The sequence below is a fragment of the Chelonoidis abingdonii genome, chromosome 1, assembly GCF_003597395.2.
Source record: "Chelonoidis abingdonii isolate Lonesome George chromosome 1, CheloAbing_2.0, whole genome shotgun sequence".
In the NCBI taxonomy this organism is placed as follows: Eukaryota; Metazoa; Chordata; order Testudines; family Testudinidae; genus Chelonoidis; species Chelonoidis abingdonii.
In genome coordinates, this window is record NC_133769.1 from 30,476,549 (window position 1) to 30,496,222 (window position 19,674).

Here is a 19,674-nt window from a genome sequence, read left to right on the forward strand (position 1 = left end):
GTCAGTTCTAAAGCTGAAGACAAATTAAAACTGCAGAACAGCTGTTTTTAATTGGGCTTGATGCATTAATACAGCAAGAATCCATTATTTTGAAAGGAGGGGGTCTCCTTTACCCTTTTCCCTGCCAGAGGCCCTCTGAGAAGCAGTCTCTTAATCATATGAAAACTACAAATTGGCGTGTGTTTAGAAAACACCATTTTTCCTGGAGAAGACAAGGCCAGAATTCTAGATAAGGGGTTTACCTAAATCTGAGAAAAAGTGGGAGAGGAGGTGACAAAGATTTCAGACAATTTTTTTTTTGTTGTGTTTTGTTCTCGTTTTCCCTTTCCCATTTAGGCCTCTTTTTTAGCAATGCTATGGAAGTGAAGGAAAGGGGGCTTTTATTTTTCTTTATTGCAGACCCACATACTGAGGGCTTTACAGGCACCCAGCAGTGGGTTAGCTAGTACTTTCAGAGTGTAAGTCCATTTTTAGCATACTTGGACATGTAATTACATGTCCTTAGAGAGAGATTCTGAGATAGCAGTTTATAGATGCACATACATATTATGAAGACTGTTTCACTACTATCTGCAAATGACTGAGTGCTGGCAGGATTTAGTAGTGGTGATATAGACCTGATGGTCATGAGTGACTGTCTTCTGGTATGATTTTCTGTATAAAGCCCAAAAAATGAATCCAGAAATAAGAAAATATTTCTTCTTTTGCACACAGGTACATTTCAAGACTATAATTGCTTTTAACAGGAAAATTTTTATCTAAATTCTCAAAGGCTCTCAGTCTGAGTTTAATTTGCAGGACTTTTCCTTTTTTCAGCTATCCTTTTCATGGATGGATTAGAAAAGTCTTGCCTAGTTGAATACATTTAAATGACTTTATATTAACCTCATCCATCTTGTCTGTATATTAACCAGACATTTGTCTTATCTATCCTTTCTCACTTATGGATCCTGTACTTTAGGGAAGTATTTGTTGTTCATGACCATGGGACCTTTTCTGAGGGAGATACAGCAGAATTGACCTGCTCCTTTTCCTCCTCAACTCACCTTGTCTTCTGCAGGCACTGCACTAACATCTAGTAAAAGCTACAGCTTTATTTACACATAACAAAAAGTTATACAGATTGACAAGTATTAATTAAGCATTGCAGCAGAACAGATCTGTGCCAAATTCCTCAGTAGCATGTGGACATCTCATGATAATGCTCCACTCCATATGATTTGCACCAAATGTTCTGCCTGTATCTGAGAGCATGACAACCCTTCTGCTCTTCCATTCCTATATATTTTCATTAAATATGACCCTTCTTCCATACCAGACTCCATCCATATCAAAGCTGTTCCACTACACAGAATAAGAAATCCAAAGTAAGAGGACACAGAACCCCACTGACATGTCTCCCTTTTTTTTCCTGCCAGCCTTCCAGCCACAATAAGCAAAAGGGGTAACATGTCTGTCTCTTTTGTTTAATGTGGCATTCATGTTTTGCAAAATGTTTAAAGTGTGTGTTTGTGGGGTTGTAATTCTGACCTTCATGATGAGTAAAATTTTCAAAAGTGCATTTGGTGCTTTGAAGCTTAAGTCGCTTTTGAAAATGAGATTTAGCTGGGACTCGTGCTAACTCAGTTCAAGCTAGTGTGCTAAAAGTAGCAGTGGGAACGCTGTGGCACTGGCTGAGACTTGGGCTGGCAGCCTGAGTCCAAGCCAGCCTGATCCCCTGGGTCCAAGCTCAGACAGCTAGCCCAAGCTGCCTCCAGTATTGCAGTCTTCACACAGACGTTTTTAACACACTAGCAAGGTGAGCTAGTGCAAGTCTGTCTGCCCACACTGGGAATATCAGCTCTTGGCTGCAGTGTAGTGTCAAAGTTAGATTCAGGACTCACAATTTGTCAGACCACTCTGTTTTATTAGCAAAGCATTCTGCTAATACACCCAGATAATGTGTGTGTGCCATGCAAGGCTTAAGCTACTTTATTTATACAGATAGAAAGGGCACGAACTTAACAAGATAACAAAGGGAATAGAACTGATAAGTTTACCTGGGGCTAGACACATGTATCTTATTTCCTTATTAACTCTTACCAATCTCCTGCTAATGTCCCACATTAGCTGAAGTGGACCCATTGTTCCATACCTTAATGTTTATCTTCCTGACAACTTTATTTCAACATTCCTCATTCCTGCTTAGAGGAAGATACAGCATTTCTTTAATTCATTCTACTTTTACAATCTAATTCATTCTGCTTTCACAGTAGACATATCCTCAGGGGCTTTTGAACATATTATATTGTGCGCGCACACACACGCACACAAGCAGAACTAAAAAGTATTCAAAATAGTTCTCAGAGTCTGATAATGGGGTGGGAAGGGGGAGGAAAAAGATGCTGCTGAAACAGGATCCTGGATCCTTTAAACAGATTTGGTTTGTGTACAAAATAAGTGTAACAAGAATATTGTGTTGCTAGTTCTCTAGGTTTTATGGGAAGAAGTAAGGGATGGTTTTGGCCAATCTAGTTTTAAAATACACACACCATTTCAAGACCTATAATATTACAATCATTCATTCATTTTTTAATTTAAAATAAATTGATGCAAGATTGTTCAAGATTTGAAAGGTCTGAACAAAAAACAGGGACACATGAAAGCATTTGATAAATGTTATCACTACCAGTGAGAGTTCAGTTTGGGCATTATGTAGGGTTTTGTTTTAAAGAGGTGAGGACGAAGACGATGCGGAGGGGGCATGTAGGGTCCCCCCCAGATGTGCTGTTTGGCTTGTACTAAGCACGCTCAGTAATACTGCCGAAGCTGTCTGCCCTCTGTACCTTCCCACCCACTCTGTCAGCAAGCCCGGGTCATCTCTGGGTGTGGGAGAACCAGGCTAAAGGGATGTGTGAAAATGCCCTTTACATGAAAACCTTCACAGGATCTCAGAACATTTTACAAAAGTGAGTAAATATCGGTTTCCAGCTACAGATGGAGAAATTGAGATACAGGAAGGTTAAGTGACCAGGTCAGGTCACATGCTGAGTTATTGGCAGAGCTAGATATACAAGACCTACCATGCTCCCATCCTTTTGCTTTAACCTCTAGACCAGGGGTGGGCAAACTTTTTGGCCCGAGGGCCACATCGGGGTTGCAAAACTGTATGGAGGGTTGGGTAGGAAAGGCTGTGCCTTCCTTAACAGTCTAGTCCCCCCTCCATCTGACCCCTCCCACTTCCCACCCCCTGATCACTCCCTTCTGGGACCCCCCCCCGCCTCATATCCAACCTCCCCCATCCAACCTCCAACCCTGCTGCCTGACTGCCCTGCCCCCTATCCACACCCCCACTCCCTGACAGGCCCTCCAGGGCTCCCACGCTTTTCCAGCCCCCTCCCCTGTCCCCTGACTGCCCCATCCCCACCCCCAGAACCTCCACCCCATCCAATCACCCCTGCTCCCTGTCCCCCAGGACCTCTTGCTCCTTATCTACCCTCTCCCCCTCCCGCTCCCTGCCCCCTTACCATGCTGCTCAGAGCAGGATGTCTGGCAGCCACGCCACCTGGCCAGAACCAGACACGCTACCACACTGCCCTGTAGGAGCGCACAGCCCTGCTGCCCAGAGTGCTGCCCTCGTGGCAGCGTCACTGCAGCGAAGTGGGGGACAGCAGGGGAGGGGCTGGGGGCTAACCTCCCTGGCCAGGAGCTCAAGGGCCGGGCAAGACGGTCCCGCGGGCCATAGTTTGCCCACCTCTGCTCTAGACTAGCTTTATTAAGAGGCATCCCATGCAATGCAGTACATATCATAGCTGAATATTTCTGGTTATATTTTTTCAAACGGATATCATTAACCCTGGTGAGGAGGGCCTGCCAATCTCCTTAAGCAGCATGTTAAGATGTTATGAAGTCCCTCTGCAAGGGACAAACTTAATTTGAATTTGATAATCATTTTATCCAATTGCTTGGAATTGCTCACTCAATGTAAAAACAGTGAAAATGCTGTGAGGAGAGGAGTCAAGTGAATTAGTTTTTAATGAAGAATTAACATTTCTGAAGGATGTGTTTCTGATTAGAGCACAGTACTAAGAGTCAGGAGATCTGAGTATTACTCCCAGCTTTACAACTGGCTTGCTGTTATCTTGGACAAATCACTTAGCCTGTTTGTGCCTTATTTTCCCTGCATGGAAAATGTTTTGCAAATACACTTTGAGATTTTCTAAAGAAAGTGGCCCTTCACATAATCTTTCAAATTACGCAAGAGCAAAATATTAGCCATTTAAAAAAGAAATTACCTTGCAACCAACACTGATAAGTTTTAATTACTACATGAATTATTGGTAGCAAAACCATTTCCCCAGTAGAGGGCCTCTTCTGTGGCCCAGGCAAGAGCGTTCTGCTCTTGCCCAGTTTGAGTTTTTAAGGCTGGGAGTTGGGTACAAAGACTTCAATGAGAGTGGAAGGTGCTGAACATGTTCTTAAATCTACACTTTTCAAAGCATATGATTGGTCACCAGTCAAACATAAGTGTTTTCATAAGTTCATAAGGACAATAAGGAATTTTTTTTAATATATTAGGAACAAAAACAGTCCTGACAATGGTATTGGTCCATTACTAAATGACAATGGTAGAATTATCAGAAATAATGTAGAAAATGTAGAGGTCTTCAGTAAATATTTCTATTTTATTTGGGGTAAAACAGATGATACAGTCTCATCATATGACACACTTTCCATTTTACTAATATCTATGGAGAATGTTAAACAGAAGCTGCTAAAGTCAGATACTTTAAAATCAGCAGGTCCAGGTGACTTGCATTCAAGAGTTTTAAAGAACTGGCTGAGGAGCTCTCTGGACTGTTAATGTTGATTTTCAATAAATCTTGGAGCACTGGGGAAGTTCCAGAAGACTGGAAGACAGCTAGTTTGCCAATTTTTTAAAAAGGTGAACAGGATGACCTAGGTAATTATAGACCTGTCAGCCTGACATCAGTCCCGGTCAAGATAATGAAGCAGCTGGGTACAGGACTCACTTAATAAAGAACTAAAGGAAGGTAATGTAATTAATGCAAATCAACATGGTTTATGAAAAATAGATCTTGTCAAACTAACTTGTAACAACATCAAAAACAGATATTAAGTTTGGTTGATAAAGGTAATAGTGTTGATGTAATATACTTACCCTTCTATAAGGGATTTGACTTGGTACTGCATAACATTTTGATTAAAAAACTCAAATGATGTAAAATAAGCACACATTAAATAGATTGAAAACTGGATGATAGTTACATTTTGAGACCAGTAAACAGGAAATCATCGAGTAGATTTGCTTCCATAAAGGTCAGTTCTTTCCTCCGTTTAACGTTTTTATCAATGACCTGGAAGAAAACATAAAATCATCACTGGTAGAGTTTGCAGATTATAGCAAAGTCAAGGGAGTTTTAAATAATGGAGAGGACAAGTCGCTGATACAAAGCAATCTGGATCACTTGGTAAACTGGGCACAAGCAGACTGTTTTAATACAGCTTTGTCATAAGTAGATAGGTAAGGTAAGGGTTAATTTTCTTTTGCCTGTAAAGGGGGAACAAAGGGAACCAAACACCTGACCAGAGGACCAATCAGAGAACTGGGTTGTTTAAAAGTCAGGGGCGGGAATTTGTATACTCAGGGTCTTTGTTGTTTCCTCGGCTATGGGTAAACAAGCTTTTCTTCTAACTCCTCTGCTCAAATCTTCTCCTACACTCTTGAGTACAAAAAAGAAGCAAGCTAATTCGCATGATGAGCTTTGTTTGTATTTCATGTATGTTGATTTGCTGACTGGTTACAATCGGCTTATTTTGAATTCATGACTGGTTTTTATTTCTTAATAAGCAAGAGCCTGTATTGGTTCTTATGCAAGATATTGTTTTGTATTATTCTTTCTTTTATTAAAGTTTTTTTTGACATGTGTAGTTCTTTCCTAATGTAGGAACGGGATAGCCATTCTGAACCAGGTATCGGTTCCCTGGGAAGACGAGAGGGAAGGAAAGCAGCTGTGGTGTTTTCTATGTCCAGGGCCGGGAACAGGACGGGAAGAGAGAAAGAATCATCTCTGTTCTCTGTGTTGAGGTTTTCTAGTTACGGTACGACCAGGGAGGGAGGAGGAATCTCCTTGTGTGTTATCTGTGATTAGCTGTGAATGCCTAGCCTCGGGGGAAGTAAATAGCTCTCTTGGTTTTGCATTCAAGGAGTGAAGTCTAGTCTCACACCGGCTAACCCAGGGAAGGGAGGGAAGCTGGGAGAGGAGAGAGAGAGACCCAGGGCTCTGGGTCTTGGGGGTCCCCCAGGGAAAGGTTGGGGTGACTCGGGGGTAACTAGGAACCCCAATAGTCCTCGTTGGTGGCAGCGAGAAAATATCCAAGCTGGTAGTGAGCTTGGGGGAGTTTCAGATAAACACTCAGATGTTGAACTCTAAGTCCAGATTTGAGAGAGACATTTATTACAAGCTTAAATGTATGCATCTGTTAATAAAGAATGAAGACCATACTTGCAGGATGGGGAAATCTATCCTAGGAATCAGTGAGTCTGAGAGAGGTTGTAGTGCATAATCAGGTGAACATGAACTCCCAGTGTGGTGCTGTGGCCAAAAGAGCTAATTTGATCTTGGGATGCATAAACAGGAGAACCTTGAGTAAGAATAGAGAGGTTATTTCACTTCTGAATTAGGCATTGGTGTGACCTTGCTGGAATACTGTGTCTAGTTCTCCTGCCCACAATTCAAGAAATATATTGATTAATTGGAGTAGGTTCAGAGAAGAGCCACAAGAATGATAACGGATTAGAAAACCTGCCTTAATGTGAAGGAGCTTCATCTGTTTAGCTTGACAAAGAGAAGGTTAAAGTGTAACTTGATTAACTCTACAAATACATATGTGGAGAACAAATATTTAATCGTGGTTTCTTCAATCAAGCAGAGAAATATATAAAATAATCCAGTGGCTGGAAGTTGCATCTGGACAGATTCAGACAGGAAATAAGGCTTATATTTTTAATGGTAAGAATAATTAACTACTGGAAGAATTTACCAAAGGTCGTATGGCATGTGCAGGCCATTTTTAAACCAAGATTGGATGTTTTTCTGAAAAATATGCTCTAGGAATTATTTTGGAGAAATTCTATGACCTATGTTTAGACAGGAAGTCAGACTAGATGATCAGTATGGTCCCTGTGGTCTTATAGATGCATAGATTCTAAGTGCCTTTATCCTTTATGGCAGGTTTCAGAGTAGCAGCCATGTTAGTCTGTATCCACAAAAAGAACAGATGTACTTGTGGCACCTTAGAGACTAACAAATTTATTTGAGCATAAGCTTTCGTGGGCTACAGCCCACTTCATCGGATGCATGCAGTGGAAATACAGTAGGAAGATTATATATAAATACACAGAAAACCATACACACTCTAATGAAAGTGATCAGTTAAGGTGAGCTATTACGAGGAGGAGAGAGAGAAACTTTTTGTGGTGGTAATCAAAATGGTCCATTTGCAGCAGTTGACAAGAAGTTGTGAGGAACAGTGTGTGTGGGATGGAAATAAACATGGGGAAATAGTTTTACTTTGTGTAATGTCCCATCCACTCCCAGTCTTTATTCAAGCCTAATTTAATGGTGTCCATTTTGCAAATTAATTCCAATTCAGCAGTCTCTCGTTAAAGTCTGTTTCTGAAGTTTTTTTGTTGTAATATTGCGACTTTTAGGTCTGTAATGAAGTGACCAGGGAGATTGAAGTGTTCTCCGACTGGTTTTTGAATGTTATAATTCTTGACATCTGATTTGTGTCCATTTATTTTTACATAGAGACTGTCCGGTTTGGCCAAGGTACATGGCAGAGGGACATTGCTGCCACATGATGGCATATGTCACATTGATTCACCTGCACATTGGAACATATATTTCTGGTGCACGTACTGTTAAAGATAGAATTGAAAATTTACTCTTTGGACAGCTGTAGCATTATTGCATAGATGTTTCTTCATATCAAAATGCAGTGACTAAAGTGTTTTTTGATAAATTCACTTCTGTATCTTATAGTCCTTTCCAAAGCAACAAATGAAGTGACTGCAGTTAAAAAGCAATCTGAAGGCCTTAAAAGAGAATATGATCGCCTTATGAAAGAACATGAACGGCTGCAGGTAGGTGGTTGTGGTTCACTGTATGAGCAGAATGTTCTGAAATTGTACTAACAAAATTACATGTTGGATGTTTCTTTTCCAAGAGCAAGAGAATTTATCAAACCCTTCAGTATATGTTACCATGGAAATTACTCCCTGAAGGACTTTTCAGCTTGGAAAAGAAGAGACTAAGGGGGGATATGATGTATATAAAATCATGAGTGGTGTGGAGAAAGTGAATAAGGAAAAGTTATTTACTTGTTCCCATAATATAAGAACTAGGGGCCACCAAATGAAATTAGTGGGCAGCAGGCTTAAAACAAATAAAAGGAAGAGCTTCTTCACACAGCACACAGTCAACTTGTGGAACTCCTTGCCTGAGGAGGTTGTGAAGACTAGGACTATAACAGAGAACTAGATAAATTCATGGAGGTTAAGTCCATTAATGGCTATTAGCCAGGATGGGTAAGGAATGGTGTCCCTAGCCTCTGTTTGCAAGGGCAGGAGAAGGATGGCAGGAGAGAGATCACTTGATCATTACACCTCTACTCCGATATAATGCAGTCCTTGGGAGCCAAAAATCTCACCACCTTATAAGTGAGACTGCGTTATATCGGGTTCGGTCCGGACTGGACCGGCTTCCCCAGCGGCAAAGCTGATGCAACCATTTAGGCAACCTAGGCGGTAACCTGGAGCACCGTTTTCTTTGGCAGCGACCGCGGCGGCTGGATCTTCGGCTGCCCTGGTTGCCACCGGCATTTAGGCAGAGGGAGCTGGGGCAGGGGAGTGTGGGGAGGGCTGCCTGCAGCAAGTGAGTGGGGGGAGGCAGCATGCAGGCGAACTCCCTGCCCCAGCTCACCCCTGCCCCGCCTCCTGCCTGAGCACGCCGTGGCCGCTTCACTTCTCCCGACTCCCAGGCTTGCGGTGCCTAAGCTGATTGGCGCTGCAAGCCTGGGAGGCGGGAGAAATAAAGTGACCATGGCATCCTTAGGGAGGAGGTGGAGCAGGTGAAGCAGCTGTTTCACTTCTCCTGCCTCCCAGGCTTGCGGCACCAATCAGCTTAGGGAGCTACTGCAAGGGGGGGTGCCTCAGGGCGGGGGCGTGGGTGGGGGGAAGGGCGCAAGGTGAAAGTTTTGCCTAGGGCACAAAACATCCTTGCACCGGCCCTGCCCAGCGGTGATTTATAGGACCTGGTGCTCCAGCTACTTTTGGGAGCCCCGGTCCCTTTACATCGCCACTGGAGCTCTGGCAGCAGGGCTTGGGTGGGGATTTAAAGGGCCTGGGGCTCCACATGAATTTGGATATAATGCAGTAAAGCAGCAGGGCTCAGGTGGCGCTTTAAAGGGCCCGGGGCTCCCCGCTCCTTTACCGTGTTGTATCCAAATTTGTGTTATATCAGATCACGTTCTATCAGCATAGATGTGTACCTGTTAGATTCACTCCCTCTGGGACACCTGGCATTGGCCACTGTCGGTAGACAGGATGTTGGGTTGGATGGATCTTTGGTCTGACCTGGGTTCTTACATTCTTAAGGTAATAAAAATACCAAGTAGAATTCTGCCTTCTTGCAGCAATCTTATGGCAAAGCTGGGTAGTATTTTTCTGAGGTAAGAAAAGGAAAGGTGGGATCATCAGATTTCTAGGCTGGTGTGCTATAGCTTTGGGGTTGAGTTCAGGATTCATGTGAAGTCCTTCACTCAAGGACTGAGCCTGAGAGCTTCAAGAAGGTAATGGAAATTACAATGAGGGTTTGGGGTTGCTTTTTGTTTTATAGTCTTAAACATTCCTCTATGATTTTTGCAATCGAAATGCTGCAGCATTGTTAATGCTCAAGAACCAGGAAGCAAGAGACTACAAACAGGTCAGTGTAAACAGTGTTCAAACTGAGTGACGTGCAAGATGTTAACAGGCAGCCTAACTGGCAAAAGCTGAATAACACTTATAAAAATCCATGAAATGATTTTTAATGGGCTTAGAGGTTCAGAGGCATTGAAATACTATAAAAACATAGTGGGGCTGGTAGCACTGCCTGTTAAGATTGCCAGACCCTTCCCATGTAATACCCTGTTTTCAGTTGATTAAAAGTTGTCAAACTTTAATTGTATGGGATGAAATTTTCTATTCCAGGTGTCTGCCTCGGAATACATTTTTTTTGAAAGTTTTTCAGCCAAAATGGTTCAGTTGTTTCCAAGAACCAAGTTGTGGAAAATACATTGTTTTACAGTATTAAAATTCTGGTGAGCTTTTCTTTGAGAGGCTCTAGTGCCCCTGTGCTTTGGAGCAGTAACTGGAAATTTGGCAGCTGATAGCCTTTGTGTCAGGAATGTACCTGTGCTGTTGAGAAAAATTGGTGCAAATTTGACTAAATTACAAACCTTTAAAAAATATTCATGTGACAGCTAAAACATCTGAAGATTCTGTCTTCCTGGAGCATGCTGCAGCCCCTCAGAGCACCTGTACTGACGAGACTATGCATATGCAACCCCCCCCCCCCCAAGTGACTGAACATATTCCAGCCCAGAGCTTTAGGGCCAAAGCTGGATTTCCTCGTAATTGCAACTCCCTGCTGCCTCAGGCTGGGCACTAGAACTGAATACAGGGAGCTAACTTCTCCTGTGCCGTCAATGGCATGCAGACCCAGAAACACAGTTTTGCTGCTGCACAGGGAGCATGAAGGGGAAGCCACCTGACTTAAATACAGAGAGGACAAGAGCAGTGAAAAGGAGTGGGGGAGGGAAAGGAGTAGAGTGGTGCAAGATGTCTGACAGTACTGAGGGTTGGGAAAGAGAAAATGACTGGGAGCTGGGGAGACTAGTTGGGCAATAAGACTGCGAGTGAGAAGAGGAACCTGGGGGCTTGTCTCCACTTAGCAGGGGATTGATGCACAGCAATCGATCCACCAGGGGTCAATTTCACAGGTCTAGTGAAGACCCTCTAAATTACCCACCGATCGCTCTTCCATCGACTTCAGTACTCCACTGGAACAAGAAGCATAAAGCAAGTCGATGGGAAAGTTTCTCCTGTCAACCCTGCACGGTGTAGACACTGCAGTAAGTCAACCTAAGGTACATCGACTCTGGCTACGTTATTCACGTAGCTGGAGTTGCATAACTTGGGTCAATTTAGCCCTGTAGTGTAGACCTGCCCTAGGATTTGGATGGGGAGATAATGGGGGGAGGCTGAACAAGGAGACTGGGATGAGAAGCCTGAGAAGTGTAGAGTTGGACTGGGACAAGGAGCCCAGGGGTGGGGAAGAGACAGGATTGTGACATGTTGAAGAGGATGAGGCTGAAGGAGTCAAGTTTGGGGAGGGGAGCCAGGAAAGTTCTTAATGCTCCTTACAGTATAGTCTCTTCCAAAACCAAGGATGGAAGCCAAGATTCCTGAGGCTCACCATTCCTCTGCCATCAGCAATATCTGTGAACCCCCCCGGCTAAGTGTGTGTCTCATTCCCCTACACCCACGCCGATCCACATTGAGGATGACATCCTACTACTTCTATGAGTTACTTCATTAGCTCAAGTGACAGAGATGTGTGTGTGGATCAAAAGGTTCATCAGCAGGTTTGGAACCATGTGGGTGTCAATATGATGCCACATGATGGAATTTGGGTTTGGTTGTCTTTTTTTAAAAAAGAAATTCCACACACAAACAACTGTTAAAAGAACATACTGAATGAGAATGAAAGCAAAATACTGAATAGGTGCTCATTGACTGTCCATCCTGAGCACTGGCTTTGAGGTGCAGGGGCTCTTTGGAACAAATAGTATTTGTGATCATGTAAGTAAACACCTTGTCATAATGTGCGTGCACACGAAGGAGCCAAATTAAGGTTGCACAGGAATTCTGAATTCCTAACTTCTTGAGTGCTTGACTTTGCAACCTTATTGTTACTTTAACTTTTAGTGTTTTGTGTACAAAATTTTTTTCCCCTCTCCCCTCACTTTTCCTTCAACCAAGCATTGAGCATATTTGCCTCTTTCCTTCCTCCCAGCTCAGGACAAGTAATACCTTATTATTTCTACATTAACACATACTCAAAAGATATGGTCATATACAATTTCATAGACATTGCTAACACAGGTGAACCCCTGTCAACACTCAACCTTGACCTAAAAAAATCAAACTCTTAAGTTCTGAGAAGCTGAGAGAATTCTGCCACTATCCTAAAGTGCAGCTTCAGTTAGAGAAGTAACTCTGTAAAATGTCACCACCCACGTTAGCGCCCTGTTGGTCCATCATGTATATTTACTTGGGAAAACATCATTTTGTTTCTGTTAATTGTATTGGTTCTACAGTGTCTGTGTGTCTTAAGCAAATTGTATGTGCCACTGGAACTGGGCTCCGGCAGTGCTATGGGGGAGAGCAGAATTCTGTTGACTCCTACATCAACAAAATTGCCTGCCACATTCTAACTGTAGAATGTTCTTTATAGGTGGTGATGTAGCCTCCAGAAAGAGTACAGATGGCGTTCAGGAGGAGATTGCAGTCTGTTGTGGGGTTTTGTTTTGCCTTTGTTATATGTTATAAACTTTTGATTTGCAAAATGAACAAACTTTATTTCTCAAAATGAAGAGAATATGGAATTCCATGTGCAGTTTGGGTGTTTTTTTGTCACTTTTGACAATTGGTGCACTTAAGCTAAAATCTCTATGGGCTTGTTTTCACTACCAGGGTAAGTCGACCTAAGTTACACTAGTCCATGTACACAAATAATGTAGTTGGAGTTGACCTAGCTTAGGTTGACTTACCCCGGTGTCTTCACTGCGCCGAATTGATGGGAGACGCTCTCCAGTCGATTTACATTACTCTTCTCGGAGGGGTCGACCAGAGAGCACTCAGCCATCGATTTAGCTGGTCTTCACTAGACGTGCTAAACTGACACCCACTGCACTGATTGCAGCAGCATCAATATCCCCGGTAGTGAAGGCAAGCCCTTTCTTATATATAGGAAATCGACCTGAGTGTTGAGGAAGCCAGACCCCAACCACCTACATAGCTGCATCCATACTGCAGCTTATGAGCTATAGAGGGGTGGCCAAACTGCAGCTCATGTGCCACATGCGGCTCTTTTTTACAGTTAAAATGCAGCTCGAAGAGCCCCCCATCCTCTACCTACCAGACTGGGGGTAGGGGAAGCTCAGGGCTTCTGCCCTGCAGCAGGGTAGTGGGGCTCGGGGCTGCTTCTGCACATCAGGGAGGGGTTCTCGGGGTTTCAGCTTCATGGGGTTCGCCTGCCAGGGCTCAGGGCTTTGGCAGGAGCAGGGTTGAATCCCTAAGCCCCATCAGGCACACCCCGGTTCACAAACTTCTGAAGATTTGTCACATCTGGCTCGGAGGGGCAGTAAGTTTGGCCACTCCTGAACTATAGTAATAGCTGCAGCCTACTGGCCTTTTGGCAGCATGCGGTTGTAGCTAGTAGGTCTGCATAGTGTACTGGCTATAATATCTCCCAGCCAGCTTGCCCACCTGCAACCCTTCCTGAAGTGCCTATGGAGAGAACTCCATGGATCTTTGCTCTGGGATGTGAAGTCCAACTGCCATTTTTCATCTTCTTGGTTCTCCTCATGCAGTGGAACCGTAGTGTTTTTGATGCATTCTGAACTTGTGTGGTCACAGAGAGAGCCCAGTATCTCTTGCCCTTTCAGGATTTAACATTAGGATATTCATCTTGAGACATCAGTTTCTAATCTTGCCAAATGCAAAGTTTGTTCATTTGCTTCTTTCTGACTTGTCTGTTCCTTTGTTTGCAGGACCTCCTAGATGAAGAGGAGGACAAGAAAGACCAATAGAAGCAATTCAGGAAAGGCTACTTAGATATAACTGCATCAGTGTGAAGTCTCTTGTTCTTCTCTTTAGCCTCCTGAAGTAGATGGCACAAGGTTTGATTTTTCTTAAGAAAATCAAATGAACTGCAGTTCACTACTCAGATTCTACTTATAGCTCTTGGTTGCCAAATATATTCTGTGTTGCAAAGAGACAACTACGTGATATATGGGATATGCCTTGAAGTTTATATTTCAGTTCTTGTGAGGAAAAATGTAAGCATATAAATGGAAATTTTCCATCTGCACTAACAACTCAGATGATCTCTATCCTTTTGCTCTCAAAAATGGTAAAAGATCATGCACAGTAACACCAATTGTTTGTAACATTTGAATGGGTTTGTAAATCACACCAAACCATGAAAACATGGTGACTTTAACCCCTTTTTGCAGTGACTATCAAGAGTCCTATGAAATTTGATTATTTACGGGTTAAATAAGACTAAACATTTTTCATTTTCCATTGTACTTGTGTAGATGGATTTGATTGACAATCAGTAAAAATACAAAAGGTAGATTTCTAAATCCACCTTACACTAGTTTGTTTTTTCTCATTGTGCCACACAGATGGATGTTTCACAATTATCCATTTTGCATGCCTTTGGGTTATTCTTTTGGACTACTTCAGAATTTTTTGTCATAAAAAATAGTATTGGTCGGGGTTTTATTATTCCCTGATTCACTTGTACAAGGATTTAAATCTATTGTTTACTTTGTGTGTGTGCCACTGAGCTTTCTTGCTTTGCAAAGTGTAAAATTCATTGAATGTTCATGTATAACTTACTTATACTGATGAAAAGCAATTCATGGTTTAAGGAGTAATTATACAATACCTCAAAATAAATATACATTGTTTTTACATTATCTGTTTTTTGCATCTGACAGCTAAATTCTGAGTAATTTTTGCATTAGTGATTCAAATTTTGTACTTAGAAGTTGGATATGATTGTTATATTAAAGGGATTGTTTAAGCTTATGAGTTTGTGTGTTTGTGGAAAATGTCCATTTTATCTGATAAACTGTCTCCCTTAAAATCTGTTTATAATTATCCATATGAAGAACAAAACATTTTCATAACATCACTATTTCACTTACCTTGTCCAATAAATATGTATGTTTGATGCTGATAAGTGTTTTTAAATTAATACAGACTAGAGGGTTCGAAAATTAAAGCAAAAGTTCAGAACAGACGATCTGAGCGCAACATGCCATATAAGGAAGTGTGTGCTCAGCAAAGTTATCCAGCCTAGCAGGGAGGTTAGTGGCATATGCTGAGGAGGGACGGGATTTTTTTCTATATAGAAATTTAAAACATCTTTTGAAATTCAGGCAAAAAATGAAGAGCTGGTAATACATCTTTGTTTGAGTGTTTTCTGATAACACTTTAGAAAGTGAGGCCCCAGTCTTGCAAGATGATCTGGAAGGAATTGGAGCTCTGTGCAGCCACAAAGGTCAATCCATGCAGCTCAACTTTTAGGATTAGAGCCTAAAACTTTTATGGCTCCAACTAAATGCTTTTATGTTATCAGCTTGTCTATACAGTAAATATGCCCTGGACACAACCTTAATATTAACATACAGAAACCTACATTTCAAAGAGCCTTAAAAGTATAAAATCAAGTACCCAACAGTTTGAAAATGCCAGAATTTACCATTGCCCATGTACAGTCCCTATTTTTCCCTACTCTCATTTTCAGAAACAACTGAACAAAAACAGCTGAAATTAAAAAAACAGCCTAAGGCAGAGACCCAAATTTAAAATCTTTAAAAATTATGGCAAAAATATAAGGAACTGAAAACAAGTGCTTATGAAAGTGTTAGGGAAGTTTACGTATGTTTCTATTTGCTCCACCTGAAATAGTACCTAGCATTGTGAAGGATCCCAAAGTGCTTACATACTATAGAAAGGAATAAAGCACACTTGCTGTGAAATGCAGCTGTTTAGATTAGCAGTACAGAGCATCTCTGCACTACCATTTAGCTTAGAACTCTTAGAATATGACGTTTAAGGTGAAGAGAGTGGGATCATTGTATATCCTGTTTTATATACAGATACATACTGGGTGTAAATCATTCTCTTTAAAAGTTTTTTAGTTACATAAACTTTCCCATCAGCCTAACAATTAAACACTGGCTGACATTGGAGTAGTTGTAGAAGCCAGTCTTGAAAAGATCTGGAGGAGGACAGGACAGTAGCCATGCTTATCAGTATAGGGAACATGTTTCTGTAAATGCAGATTTTAAGCAACCCCTAATTTTCACACTCTCTATTTTGCCTCCACCTCTTGTTTCTGTCTTAGAGATATTGCATTAATGGTACTTAATCAAAGTGCATGACAGTCAGATCTGTTAGATTCCAGCCTTCATGTTAAGTCATTCTGACAACTGGGTTCAAAAAGGAATTAGGTCAATTTATGGAGAATAGGGCCATCAATGGCTTTTGGCCAAGATGCTCAGGGTATACCCCATGATCCAGGTATCCCTGAACCTCCAACTGCCAGAGGCTGGGACTGGAGAGGGGATGGATCATTTGAAGTTACCCAGTTCTGTTTATTCCTGTTGAAGCATCTGGCATTGGCTGCAGTTAGAGACCCCATCCATACTGGGCTAGCTGGACCACTGGTCTGACCCAGTCTAGCTGTTCTTCATTCGTTAAGCATTGCTCACAAATATTTGGTTTTATATTACATCTGATGCTTATTAACCTTTGAACTCGAGTTCCGCACTTTCCATATTTGTCTACATAAAGTTAAAAGAAATTTCCATGCTTTCAAAATATACTTATTTGGAAAGAGGTTTAAAAGCACATTAAAATATTACAGCAGGTTTAGTGAACACTGGCATTTCGAAATCTTATTTTAAAAAACATTTTACAATATAGTGCCTGCAACTGTTTCACATTGGGATTTTTTGTACTTTGGAAAAAAAGTACTCTGTTGTCCGTTTATCTCACAATACCTATAGCCCACAGGACTGTGGCTATCAATATAAATAGTAGTAGTGATGATATTCAAAAACGTCCCAATTTAGCAATGTAGACAAAGAATGGAAGAACCCAAATTGACAAATATTTGGCTCTTTCAAGGTCTTGATCATGTTGGAGAAGCTCAGATGCTCCTCACAGATTATCTCTGTTTGGTACTTTATAGTTAAACTAGTCCATGCCAATATGGATTGAGTCAAAATTGCTTCCAGATTTAGTGATCAGTTTAACCCTGTGCATGTTAACAGAAATCACTTTGGGGAAATTTGAGTCCAAAGTGGGCAAGATAGACTCTGCTCTAATAATACTTAGCACTCTGTGTTACACCATAAAAGCATTTTGATCATAGGCCCAAACATTTACTGATGGGTGGGTGGTGGGAAAAGAAGAGAGAGGAGAGGGGGGAAAAAAAAAAAGCTTCCCCTGCTTTTATGTCCCTTATGCTGGAGCCCTGCACAATGGCAGGTGATAGGGACTTACTGTCCCTTCCTAGCACCCACGGGTGCCGGTCACCCCGAAAAGGAGAGAAAAGACACAAGGTCATGTTGCTCCCTGGACACAAAGGGGGGGGAACATTGTGCTCCCCCAAAGGCTGGCGTCCCTGCATGCCTGGGAGTTCCAGGAGTATATACCCCCAAGCCCACCAGCTTGCTCACCTCCACTCCCCTAATGCTTCTGGTGTGTTAGTAGCACCAAGCGCTTACTAGATTCTCAAAGTCAAATGTTAGGCTTGGCAGGAATTCTACAGCTGGAGAAACCAGGTAATAAGTTGAGCGACAGGGAGAGCTAACTCCAGGAATTCCCTGGTGTGCAGGGGTCCCAGCCTTTAGGGGAGCTCCATGAGTTCCCCCCCCTTTGTCTCCTTTCAGCTCTGCTAACCAGTGCCGGGGGGAAACATGACCCTGAGTCTTTCCCATCCCGTTAGGGGTGACGTGTACCTGTGGGTGCTAGGAGGGGCCGGTAAGTCCCTATCGCCTGCCATTGTGCATGGCTCCTGCATGAGGATCACTAAAACAGAGGAGTCTTTTTTTCTTTTTTCTTTTCTTTTCCTACCACGGACCAAGCAGCAGCCAGGAAATGTGTGGCCCTATTTTCAAAATACTGTGAAGGTGTATCACAAATTGCAAAGTATTCTTAGAGCGGGGGGGGGGCTATCTTGCTCTAACAATCCCTTCCTAAACTTCCCTGGAGTAGTGCCACTCTGTGCCACTCCCAGTGCAGAGCTGCATCTAATAGGACTAAGCTCTGAATGATTAGAAATGCGTGTGAAAGGAATCCCTTTCCAGTGCACATATATCACTTTTACCACTTGTATCCCTTTTGTTTCATACCCATAACTTAGTCACTAGGCATTAAGAAACCGAACAAGAACCTAACAATCTTCTAACTACTTCCATAAAGAAATCGTAATGGAAAGTTAAACAAAAGAAATAAAAAAGAGGGTTTGAAAAAGAAGTGATGTAGGTTTCAAGTGACAAATGAAAGCCCCCTCCCAGTCGCCAGCGTTCGGTGCCACGCTTGATAAAAGGTGCTCTGTGAAGCAGAGTAAGGAATGAAGGTTCTCTCTTGTGCCAGGTTTCATCACCTCCTCCACATTCTTCTACCTCAGTCTGGGGGCGGGGGGTGCATTTTGAATTAGGGTGATGTTTTTTGTTTTGTGTTTTTTATTCCTCAACTCATTTTTTTCAAATACTTTTATTTGCAACACAGGTGGGGTTTTATTTTTCACATCTACTGTCCTCAATCTCACTATCCCTTCAATGTGTGATAACTGCAAAGTTCAGAGCATCTCCTCAAGGTATTTGAAAACTGTGGACAATCAGGGCTAAATTAATTCCTAGTTTATATCTCATGCACATTTCTGTGAAATCCCTGGGGTTGCTTAGGCTGTGAACCAAGGCTGGATTAGTCTCCCTCTGATTTTGGCCCTAATTAATGTTAGCTGAGGTCAGTCATGCCAATTTTTCTCCAAACTTCTTCCAGTGTTACAGGACATCCTTAACTAAATCCATGGCTGTGTTACTATCTTTTGCTGAGATCCCAGTTATGCAGATATCAAAGGACGCTCTCAGTTTTGTGGGTATTTGGATGAGATCGTATACAACATACAGTGTCAAAAATTGAGTTCATGTAGGATGGTATAAACTAAGGAAATTTGTGTTGTTTTTAATGATTTTTCCAGTTCCTATTAGTATAACCAGAGGCATAGCTGTGTTAGTCTATATCCACAAAAACAACAAGGAGTCTGGTGGCACTTTAATGACTAACAGATTTATTTGGGCATAAGCTTTCGTGGGTAAAAAGGTGCCACTGGACTCTGTGTTATTACTATAACCACCATTTAATACAGTACCTCACCTGGGGTCCAATACACTTTATGTGATCACTTCATCTGCATTGCCCTCATTCTAGCACCTAAAAAGATTAATAATTGTGTTTGACCACGGTAGATTATTGAAGTGAACCTTTAAATCTGTTTTCGTTCTACTTCATTTTTTATCCTGAGTGGATTCTAAGTCTACTTAGAAAGTCTTTGACCACACATGGTGTCCCTATATCCTTTCAGTAAATAATGTTAAGCTGCAATTATGCATTTCATGGTCCATTATTCCATTCTGGAGGCTGTATCAAATTCATCAGATCACATCCCCTTAAAAAGTTAAGTACTTCTACTGCATGTGTCCAGGGAAAGGACTCTTTAGTTATTTTGCATTGACTGTTACCCAGATTGTTGTGTG

The 19,674-nt window shown here is 42.0% G+C and overlaps 1 protein-coding gene across 1 annotated transcript in view; it reads left to right on the forward strand.

Annotated features, from left to right (window-relative positions):
* The window catches only part of LOC116838646 (B-cell receptor-associated protein 29-like), a 65,739-nt gene extending 50,810 nt beyond the window's left edge, over positions 1 to 14,929 (forward strand). Inside the window, exons 7-8 of the mRNA XM_075064922.1 lie at positions 8,049 to 8,149; positions 13,882 to 14,929. Coding sequence (XP_074921023.1) covers positions 8,049 to 8,149; positions 13,882 to 13,920 — 140 coding nt within the window. The 3' untranslated portion in view covers positions 13,921 to 14,929. The remainder of the gene's footprint in view (positions 1 to 8,048; positions 8,150 to 13,881) is intronic.
* The last annotated feature ends 4,745 nt before the right edge of the window (positions 14,930 to 19,674 follow it).